Here is a 12,344-nt window from a genome sequence, read left to right on the forward strand (position 1 = left end):
CTCTTCTGCTGACCAAAAATGGTCAGAGGGAGTAGAAAAACCTGAGAGTTTATTTTGGGCCATGGCAATGGCTATGGTATTAGAAATAGAGTCATTAAGATTAAGAATGGCTTTGTTAACAGAAATGTCTATCATGGCTTGTAAATGCTCATTTTGACTAGAGGTATCTTTGGAGGTTGAAGGGTTAATATCCTGAGAGGAATTTTTATTCTCCATTTTATGGCTGTAGAAAAGAATAATAATAGTATAGGGTAAGTATAGATATAATTATATATATATATATATATATATCCTGAAGGGACCCTAAAGGGTTAACAATAAAAGTAACTACTACCTTGTTTAGTGAAAGATATTCTAATAGGTGGTGGTACAAGTGGTAAGCACAGGCTAATGAAAACTAATAGTATAGCTCTAATTAGGTGGTGGTACAAGCGGTGAACAAGCTCCGGTAATGAATCAATGAGAAGAGACACGTCTGACAGGATTCTCCTGACGAGCGCTGTGAGGAGAATCGCTAGAGCGCGAAACATTAAGATAAGCCGAAGTCTCGCGAGACCCGAGATTACAGGTTTATGGAGAATAAGGAAGTGCGGGCGGCCGAATAACTCCGCCGAGAGCAGAAGAAAGGTAGTGGTAATGATAATATATGAACGGAGTGAAGAGAGGGGGAAGGGATAAAGAAGGAAAGAAAGGACTGATAAGGGATTATAAGCATTGAATGTGTAGTACAAAGCCCGGTTGAAATAGGGGGGAGCTATAACCGGGAGAATTATAGAAATGCAGAAGCAATGGAATAAAATTAATTTGTAATGAATTTAATTAACAGAGCAAATTAATAAACATATGCAAGTAATTAGCACAATAATAATGAATATACGTATCTTGTCCTGCGGAGCAGCGAGAAAGAAGGAAGATTATTGACTGGGCACACATTATATGGACTAGGTCCTATTATGATTGGCTAGTGGTCATTCATGTTTGGTTGTTCCTAAGTTTTTTCTCTTTCAATTCATTTAACTATCTCGCTGCTGGAGCAAATAAACGAGAAAGAGTTGCATATATTAGGAGCCTCCTGTCTTAATAAAATTAAAGTTTCTTAGCACCTCCCATACCTACAGGGCTGTAGCAGAAAATGGAATTGAGCCCCTTTAGCTGTGGTAGAGCTGTAGAGGTATAGACCTAAGTCGCCATGCACACACAAACACATATAACAACAGACATACTTAATATAAGTAGTCAACACTGTAAAATATTCTTTCCATTTAGTATTCTACACTATTTATTAGGAAATTAATGGTTTTGGTTAATGGAAATATGAAATTACAGTGCCGTAGTTTCATATTTCTGTGAGCTGACCGTCTCCACTCACACCAGCCCACATCTACCACCCGCCCGCTAGCTGTTGCAACTGCAGCTCCCAGCATGTCCTCACTGTGAGGACAATAGCTAACGGGCGGGTGGTAAATGCGGGAGCAGAGCTTTACAAAAAGTATTTTTGTGCATCTTTTTGAAAAAATGCTCTTTACAGGCAGTTTAGTAAGCTAGGTCTTACCTGGACGTGACTTGCAACTTTTTAGTGTGGTTTGCGACTTTTTTGCGACTTTCCCACGGAAAGTCGCAATGATAGATTCATGACCGCTGCATCCGCATTTGGAGATTTCACTGTGAACAGTGATCTCTCACAAATGTGTGGTTTGGTAAAAAGTCGCACGGACTAGTGATGAGTGGCAGGGGCCATTATTGAATTTGCGATATTTCATGAATATATGGACAAATATTCATCCTATGTTTGTTTTTCCATGCGAAAATCGTAATGAAATTCGTATAGTGTGCATGCGCGATTATATAGTGAAGGGGTGGGCAACTTTCCTATTGGTTGCTAGGGATGTTGCTAACCTCTGACAACTGTATTTGCATCCTTCTCATTGGCCCACAAGCTAAAAGAAGGGAGGGATCAGTGTCCTCTGGAAGTTCCGATATTCGCAAATATTTGCATATTCGCATATACGAAATATCGCGCTCCAAACCGACTCACACAGTAAATAATATTGGAGCCTTCTTTGGACCACAAGCTGGAAGCAGGGAGGGATGATCACTTATTTTTTTTACACAGTACACATCATTGTTGTGATGTGTACTGTGAAGAAAAAAAATGAATATTCGTCATTATGAAATTATAGCGCTATATTATAAATATTTGCGAAATCGCAAAGTGCCAATATTCGCGGTAAAAATTTGCATTTAGATTATTCGCGCTCAACACTAGCACAGAGCGAACATGCAACTTTTTCCCTCAAAAAAGTCTAAATTGTTTGATAAATTCCCCACCACTGTTGTAGATATGATTTTGTAGATTTGTTTATATTTACTGCATGTTGAACTATATTCTAGCATAAAAAAGTATATTTACCTTTAAGCACTATTATGTATGAATAATGAAGTAATCTTGTGTACATAGAACATTGACCTTGTAAATACATTTTATTAGTAACTAGCTGAGTACCCGGCGTTGCCCGGTTTTTCCTTCCTAATCCTTGTTGGGGAGGAAAATAAACAAAGGAGGAAGCTTTTGACTTAATATCCCGTCCTCATATATTGTTGTCATATCCCAACCCCATATCCCGACCTCCTATCCCGTCCTCCTATCCCGTCCTTCTATTTCGACCTCCTATCCCGTCCTCCTATCCTGTCCTCCCATCTCGACCTCCTATCTCGACCTCCAATCTCGAGCTCCTATGCCGACTTCCTATCTTGACCTCCTATCTCGTCCTCCTTTCCCGTCCTCATATCTCGACCTCCTATCTCAACCTCCTATCTCGACCTCCTATCTCGACCTCCTATCTCAACCTCGTATCCAGACCTCCTATCCCGTCCTCCTATCCCGTTCTCCTATCCCGTCCTTCTATCCCGTCCTCCTATCCCCTCCTCCTATGCCGTCCTCCTATCCCAACCTCTTATCCCAACCTCCTATCTCGTCCTCATATCCCGTCCTCCTTTCCCGTCCTCCTATCCCGACCTCCTTTCCCTTCCTCCTATCTCGTCCTCCTATCCAGACCTCCCATCCCGACCTCCCATCCCGTCCTCATATCCCGACCCGTAATATGTGTACCAGGTATTGAAATATCTCCAGCCGTTTGGAAGTTGTGTGGGACCATACATTTCCCATTCATTTGCATGGGACTTTAAACAAAAACCCTGACCCTCATAAATGGGGGTAGCTCCTATGCCGACCTCCTATCTTGACCTCCTATCTCGTCCTCCTTTCCCGTCCTCATATCTCGACCTCCTAACTCGACCTCCTATCTCGACCTCCTATCTCGACCTCCTATCTCAACCTCGTATCCATACCTCCTATCCCGTCCTCCTATCCCATCCTCCTATCCCGTCCTTCTATCCCGTCCTCCTTTCCCCTCCTATTATGCCGTCCTCCTATCCCAACCTCTTATCCCGACCTCCTATCTCGTCCTCATATCCCGTCCTCCTTTCCCGTCCTCCTATCCCGACCTCCTTTCCCGTCCTCCTATCTCGACCTCCTATCCAGACCTCCCATCCCAACCTTCCATCCCGTCTTCATATCCCGACCCGTAATATGTGTACCAGGTATTGAAATATCTCCAGCCGTTTGGAAGTTGTGTGGGAACATACATTTCCCATTGATTTGCATGGGACTTTAAACAAAAACCCCGACCCTCATAAATGGGGGTAGTTAAGGGTTAAATTAACTATCCTATATTTTAAGTGGACATATAAGTAACATGTGACCAAGTATTATCGAAATATCTTGAGCCGTTTGGAAGTTATGTAGTAACATATATTTCCCATAGACTTGTATGGGACTTTAAACATAAACCTCGCCCCTGGCAAATGGGGATGAGGAAGGGTTAAATTACCTATCCTATGTTTGTTGTTGACATATAAGTAACATGTGTGCCAAGTTTCATGTTAATATCTTTAGCCGTTTGGAAGTTTTTGTGGAACATACACACATACACACAAGTTGAGTTTTATATATATAGATCTTGCTCAGGTCCAGTCTGTAATATACTCGAGAGCTGCATTCACAATTCTGCTTGTTATCATTGGAGACAGAAGTTTCCTAACATCCTTTCTCAGCTCCTATAGTGCTGTTTTGGTAATTATAGATGTGGACAAAATTGCTAGTGCCCTCCCGTTAAAGACAGAAAAACCTACAATGCTCCCTGAAATAACTTGTAACTTAGAAAAGTAATAATGAATAAAAATGTATTGAAAATTTACCAATGAAAGTCAGAGATTACTTTTGAATTTTGAATAGTGTCTGTACCTGTGTGTGACGGTTTTCTCACAATTCTTCTGTGATTTTCACCCCAATATTTATTTTTAACAGCATACAAAATGACTGTTGTCTCAGATTTTTCCCAGGTGGCAATGCGGCCGAGACCTGACTCACTAGTCAGCTGATGACAGGGAGCCTGTCTACTTCAATGGGGGGAACGACCACTTGGTGGGAGAGAGAGATCAATCTGCAACTAATGCAACAGCTATAGGCACCCTGATTGAAAACCACAGGTCTTTTGAATGGATGCAGCTCATTATGTTTCAATGGGTGGGGTGGCTGATGTGTGGGAGCGAGGAAAATGGAATTATGGGATTTGTAGGCAAAGAAGAAAACTCAAACAGGAAATACCAGTTCACAAAAGCTAGCCAAAGAGTTATGGTAATCTCACAACATAGCCATTTAGCCCCAAGACAAGCGCAGATCCTTCCTAAGCATGTCCATTACTGTCTGGTAGGTATATACTAAAATCAACTTATGGTGGATAACCCCTTTTATATTCAGTTGCACAACCTTTTGAGGCAGTCACTGCAGTTAGACCCGAAAAAAGAGACATCTGCACTTGTCCACAGGTATCTTGGCTCCCTCCTTATACGTTGTTTTGGGCTATTTGGTTACCATTCTTATTATTCCTCTCTTCTATTTGTCATCCATTTTCCTCATGCAGGCACATCAAGGTAGGTTGGCGACAGTCCTGTAGACCTTAAACTTCTGAATAATGTGGGCAACTGTAGTCATAGGAACAACCAGCTGCTTGGAGATGGTCTTGTAGCCTTTCCCTTTAAAATGTTAGTCTATATTTTCAAATTTTCTGAGACAACTTACTAATTTTTGTCCAGACCAGTTTCATTATTTTGTTTTTTAATATGATTCTGTTGAGCCACAATTCAAAAGCAATGTCTGATTTTCATCAATTAATGTTCAGTAAATTGGTAGTCATTATTACTTTTGTCAGTTTTAAGTTATTTTGGGGAGCATGGTGGGTTTCTCTACATCAGATTACTATACAGGAACTGGTATAAAATGACACTTCCCAGAGTTCGAATCACCAGAAAAAAAGCAATGATCAGCAAGGAATGTTAATCATTTTGACTTACCTGGCAGTTATAAAGACTTTTTTGCTTTCTGTCTAGGAAAAAACCGATAGAGAACAAGTTGCAATGTTTACTGTTTTTGATGAGAACAAAAGCTGGTACTATGAACATAACAAACCAAAAGCCTGCAACAAAGTACTGAACAAAGATTCAAAGAGCCTATACAATTCCTATGTCATCAACAGTAAGATGTTTTTCCTTCTTTTCTCTCTTTTTTTCAAACAATACAATTAGAAACAAACCAAATACAATTTCAAGGGAAACTGAAACAGTCTCTAAATAAATATATAGAAATGTGTCTTCTCTCTCTTTACAAGAATTTTTTCCCTGTGGTTATGTATGGTACGAAATTTATAAATCATATAATCTTTATGTAGGTATATTTTCGCCTGTATCCCCCAGGAGATGTTAAAGGTTTATTTGTATGTTAGGCATTTAGGGCATATCCATAGTAAAAGCCCTAACTTCTACATATAGGTCCATCTTCTGGGATGTGCATCTGTAGAACAGGAATCCCCGACCTCCATGCCAGTATGTGAAGTGGTCATTGACATGGTGGATGGGATTATGCCAACAGCTGTTTTCGTAGGAAGGTCACCAGGAACAAGAGGGGTCAAGGGACTCCTGTAAAGGGACTTCTATCAGACAAAAATGTCCAAAATCCAGTTTTTTACTTTGTAATTATGGGGTATTAAAGGGAATTAAGCATTAGATTTTAATATATATAACGCTTGGCAACACGTTATGTATGGTAAAATCTTCATCCTCACCATCCCTGGGGGACGTTTTTGCCCCTAGGGATGGTAAGGATATGTAGTTATTAAGTCTCCCCAGCTGGCCCGCAAGTAGCCCCTGGACAGGAAACTGTACTTTCCTGGTCTGGTAGTTCCAGCCGTAGCGATGCCCCCTTTGGAGTGATTGACGGCCTGCATCATCGCACTGCTCCCTAAGCAAACAGAGCAGAGCGGTGACGAGAGCAGTCTATCACACCGAGGGAGTGCCAGAGCCACGGGATCTGATAAGTACAGCTCTCCGCCCAGAGGGCAACTTACATATCCTCACTATCACTGGGAGCAAAGACACCTCCCAGCGTTAAATATAGTAAAATCTCGTGCCTTTAAGTGCAGAATGATGGGAAAAATTATCCTATTTTATTATAGCACAAAACCTCAACATAAGAAAAAAAAAAAAAGGAAAAGAGTCTAAATACTGTCCCTATGCATAGTCTATGGCATATCCTGTGGAAATGTCATAAATATCTAAGATGGGAATGACACTTTATTGGGAGCTAACTGTTGTAAAATGCTTTAGAAACAGTAGTTATAACCATAACAGGGACCAACATTTTCTCATATTGGTCCAGTCTTCCTCATGTCCTTTTTTTCCAACCATATCTGTATTAGTTTTTAGGGATTAAAGGGGTTATCCAGGAAAAAACTTTTTTATATATCAACTGGCTCCAGAAAGTCAAACAGATTTGTAAATTACTTCTATTAAAAAATCTTAATCCTTTCAGTACTTATGAGCTTCTGAAGTTAAGGTTGTTCTTTTCTGTCTAAGTTCTCTCTGATGACACCTGTCTCGGGAAACGCCCAGTTTAGAAGCAAATCCCCATAGCAAACCTCTTCTAAACTGGGCGTTTCCCGAGACAGGTGTCATCAGAGAGCACTTAGACAGAAAAGAATAACCTTAACTTCAGAAGCTCAAGATTTTTTAATAGAAGTAATTTACAAATCTGTTTAACTTTCTGAAACCAGTTGATATATATATATATATATATATATATATATATATATATATATAAAAGTTTTTGCCTGGAATACCCCTCTAAGTTAACATGAATGACTATGAATATAACCATAAACCAAGTATATTGAATAAAAACACCAGAGGATTATGTCGTATGATTGCTTGGAACATTTTTCCAAACTAGGCATCAAAGATCTGTTTAAAACCAAAACATAAGCTTAATCAGTAAACCTTAAATATGTTACTAAGCTGTCAGAGCTTTATATTGAGGTCCCTTATGAGTGATAAAAGCAAAGGACTCTGTGGTTCGAGCTTTTTGCTACGACAACAGCAGTAGTTCTTTTTCTCTGTTAGCACTGTTGCCTTGCCGCACTGGGGTCCTAGATTTAAATCCCACTAAGGACAACATCTCCCTGTGTTTAAGTGGTTTTCATTTGGGTACTCTGGTTTCCTCCCACACTCCAAAAAAACATATTGATAGGTGAATATAGATTGTAAGCCCCAATGGGGACAGGGGCTGATTTGAGTGAACAGTGCTGCAGAGTCTGTGAGCACTATATAAATAAAGAATTATAAATATATCTAAGAGAATAAATCTAAAAAGTATAATCTGAGCTGCTGCATCCCCACAACACCACAGGCACTCAGAGAGGAAGAAAAGCAGAATCTAGATGGGGTATATATTAGAGTGTTGTACCCTTACCCAATTACCCTTTGGTGCAGCTTTTATAAAAGTGTATGTTCGGAGCACTCATGTGTATGGAATTGACTTAGCAAGATGATATAAAATGTTCCTTAAATTAAAGGGAAAAATCAGTATATGTTACATTGTTTATTGTTTTTCACATTACCAAGCAAATCAAATGTTCAGTATTAGTAGACAAAAACACATAAGTCCAACACTCTGCACTGGCATTAAATATTGTGGGCGACTCCATCCACACAATTGCATGCTGATTGGTAAATAAGCAGCCCTATTGCTGTTATGGAAAATCATATGACTTTAATTGTATTAACCAGAAGACCAGTGGTCATTTGATACATTCCTCCCATCAAATCCGGCATAAAAAATTACCCGTGTCTTCCTTTATTGGGCATTCCTTTGATCCAATTATTCATTAGGCATTACACTTCATTTCTCAATAGTTTAGTGGAATTAAGAGGACTTTTTTTGCCTAATGTCTTTTTATTCTTACAGGCATTAATGGAAATAGCTATGAAAATGCAATTCTTGGATTTTGTCAAAGCGATGTTGTCCATTGGCATGTTTCAAGTGTAGGGCTGCAAGATGAAGCCATTACATTACAGCTTAGCGGCCATACTTTCCGATACAAACTGGGATATGGAGATATGATGACGCTCTTTCCAATGACTGGTGAAACTATTTCCGTTGAAATGAATAATGAAGGTAATTCACATTTAATGCAAGTTGAAATGAACAAACATAGCTGAATAAATATAATACAGTTATTCTCTGTGAATGCCTTCCTAGCCCAGGCCTGGGGCCAGCTGTAGCCTCTGTTTGTTTTGAGAATGTATTCAGATACAATGAATAGTGAAACAGCTTTATGCCTCTATACATGCCCCGCAAGTGTGCAAATGTTGAGTTATTATTTGCCCTTCATGCCTAGGATGATGTGTAATACGCTATGTTTCATAAATAAAAAAACAAATGGGACCATTTATTTTTTATTTGTGTATATAATAGGCCAGTGCAATGGTGTAATGGTGTTTTATGACCACAGAATAATGTAATAACTCTTGAAAGGGTTATCTCCCAGTAAACAATTGATGCCACACAAAGCCCAGACATTCCATACTACAACATGAGCTCATTTTTGGGCCCTGGTAAATAAAATGTATTCATATGTGCCCAAGAGCTTCAAGCTATGCCTGCACGCCCATATTAGCAATTATACCCATAATACATTCCTATACAACAGTGATTGATAAGAAATACCAATGAAATACCTTTAAAAATAATGAGAAGATCTGCAGCTTCGGAAGTGTAAATTGTGATGTTTCCCAGTGGAAACATAGAAGATTGAGAAAAAGACCACCTGGTCCTTGTAATCTGCTCTTTTATTATATCATTTAGTTTATCCCAGGCATGTTTAACCACTTGACAACCAACCGTAGACTAAAGCGGCCATGCATTTTATCGCAGCCCCACCAAAATCATGCCACTGCTAAAGTAGAGAACCAGTCATTAACATAGTGAGGGTAGGGATGGTTTGGTACTGTCTCTGTCTTTCCAATAACAATTTAAACAGCACTCAATAAGCAATATTGCTTCCTATATCCCTGCCAGGCGATCATGTGATTGCTGGGTGCTGGGGTATCTGCAGGAGAACTGCAGGCAATATATTTCTTTTGTAGCTGGGATATCAGCTCTAAGTACAGGGGAAATCAGAAATAATAAAAATGGGGAGAAAATGCCCCTCCATCTCCAAAAAGGTCCTTTATGGCCTTGGGGGGGGGGGGGGACATAAAGTAATGACCATTACAGAAAGTGGCCGCAAATGAAAACATTATTTTAGCATCACTTTGAGGTATTAATTAAAAAAATGAAAGCAGAAACATTTCCCCCCCCCACATGACAAAATAAAAATTGCTAAGTTAAAAATTACATAAAAATAAGGCCTGGTGTATGAAGGAAAAAATGGCGCAAAATGATTTGAATAACTAAAAGAAAAGACCCTTTATAGCTTTCATATCTGCATGTACTAAAATAAATCTTAAAATGTGTCTGTTCAGAGAGGGGGGTAACAAGCCTGGTCTGGAAGTGGTTAAATTGAGTTTCTGTGGACTTATGAACCACATCTGCTGGAAGTTTATTTCAAGCATCTACTACTCTTCCTGGAAAATAATATTTTCTTGTGTTGCTCCAGTAGCTGGTGCACACAACTGTATACTACAGACATCAGCCTACAAAGAACCTCTTTTTAAAGATAGGGGACCCACAACATGGCAGTCAGTGATTGACCCAGATATATGATCTTCATGTGAAAGCAATCTGTGACCACTGGAGAAGTTGAATGCATCTGTCTTGTGCCACTAATCTCATCATCAGGTTCCGACTTTCTAATGTGATATAATGACAAAATGTGTCTTACCCGTAATTTTGCTTTCCTTCAGTCTGAAGGCAGAACATGGGATATTCTGTCCCCCAGACTCCACCCTAGGACTGCGCACCCAGCAAGATAAATGAAGAAATTAGCATAGTTAATTACTTACCTAATAAGAACCCTCTATATACACATTTTTAATTGCAGATATGTCAATGGCCAATTTCAATTGATGTACCTAATACTCTTAAAATTACATTACTGTTCAATATTGAGTATTAATCCATACATTATATACATTATTTGTTTTCCTGTAGGTGTCTGGATATTTGGAAATTATAACTCTAAAGTTACAACTCTGAGATTTCGGGATGCAAAATGCCCAGAGGATTATGAATATGAAGAGGATGAAATATTTCATGAATATCCAGAAACAATATCAGATACAAGAGTAAACTTTGAAGAAATAGAAACAGAATTAGATAAAGAAGACTTGGACTACAATGACGGATGGGCAGAAATGCTTAACATTCGGTCACATAAAAACAGTATCGGAGCGATAGATGAGAGTGTAAATCTTACTGCTTTAGCCATAGAAGATATGTCTGAAAGTAGTAATGAAAATAGACAAGTTTCTGTAAACTCAACCCAGGGAAATAAAAGCTACTCATCCGAGTCCAGTGAAGAAGATTTTCTTCTGAAAGATGTCAATAAGTACTCCTCAAAAGATGATAATTTAAATACAAGAAATGGAAGCGAAGGCTTTAATGGAACAAATGGGATGCAAATGGTTCTTCTCGATCAGCGGGACAAGTTAAATCAAACAGAAGAAGACCTGGATGACTGGACACAACAGCACAGCACAGTAACTGGACCCAACAGCACAGTAACTGAACCCAACAGCACAGTAACTGACCGCAACAGCACAGTAACTGGACGCAACAGCACAGTAACTGGACCCAACAGCACAGTAACTGGACCCAACAGCACAGTAACTGGACCCAACAGCACAGTAACTGGACCCAACAGCACAGTAACTGGACCCAACAACACAGACTTGGAAAGTGAACCAAATGATATCCTACCAAATGATGATCATGGAAGTTATTCCACATTATACCTCGAAGAATCCTCTATAGAGGAGGAAGATAGAAAATCAATACAGCTGCAAAGCAATGGATCAGAAGTTTCAAATCTGAAAAAAAGATATGCAGAACATGATGATGGAAATTCCTCCAGTGAAAATGTCATTGAAGATGCAAAGAATGAATTACAGAATTCCGTTACTGACAATAGTGATCCCCAGTCTGGTGATATCCCAATATCAAATGACATTTTTGCAGTGGAGAGACCTAAAAACATCACAGAGTTATCACAATTAGATATTGATACAAGTGAACTAACACAGCAAATGGATCAGAATTATGACAAGACTCCAGTAACATCAACGTATGAAAGCAAGTCAGATCCAGGCAGTGGAGGGAACCAAGTGCCTACTAGAGCATCACCATCAGTTGTGCTAACTCCTACAACTACACCTGACAATGCCCATATAGAAATGCATACGACCACATCAGTTTCTTCTCAAAATGACATAAATGATGTTCACGATGCAGAACTCGTAGACATGTTTGGGTGAGTTACTTTAATGCTTTAGTATGCTGCAAGTTGCTGCAGAACAATATGTCATCGTATCTACCTAGAAATTGGTTTAGGGCTAGAAGCCCACCTGGACCCAAGAAAATTACAAAAAAGGATACTATTGAGTCTGGTTTATAGCTTTTGTCAGTATTGCAGGAAAAATTTGGGGGGCATGGTTACGATTGAAGGGGGCAAAACAGATGTTAAAATCTCTGCTGGCTCTGAGCTAGCGGAGATTTCTGCATGGCCACACAGGTCTGCTGGATTAATGTAGAGGTGTTCATCTCTACATAAATCCAGCAAGCCTGTGCGCTGGTGGGTTAACCTGTCATGATAACTACCCCCCTAAATATAGAATGGCTTCAGCTGAGAACTGCATGAATTGCCTGCGCTAAATGCTTGTGGTTCTCTGGTATGAGGCCACGATGGAAGCAGATTTTGGTGCAAAATAGAAACGGACTGTGTCAGTATTCTCAA

At 39.5% G+C, this 12,344-nt stretch overlaps 1 protein-coding gene across 1 annotated transcript in view; it reads left to right on the plus strand.

Moving 5' to 3' along the window:
• F5 (coagulation factor V) overlaps positions 1-12,344 on the plus strand; it is a 146,635-nt gene that overhangs the window by 88,856 nt on the left and 45,435 nt on the right. Inside the window, exons 11-13 of the mRNA XM_056558186.1 lie at positions 5,449-5,593; positions 8,357-8,566; positions 10,544-11,861. Coding sequence (XP_056414161.1) covers positions 5,449-5,593; positions 8,357-8,566; positions 10,544-11,861 — 1,673 coding nt within the window. The remainder of the gene's footprint in view (positions 1-5,448; positions 5,594-8,356; positions 8,567-10,543; positions 11,862-12,344) is intronic.

Source organism: Hyla sarda, chromosome 2, assembly GCF_029499605.1.
Source record: "Hyla sarda isolate aHylSar1 chromosome 2, aHylSar1.hap1, whole genome shotgun sequence".
Lineage (NCBI taxonomy): Eukaryota > Metazoa > Chordata > Amphibia > Anura > Hylidae > Hyla > Hyla sarda.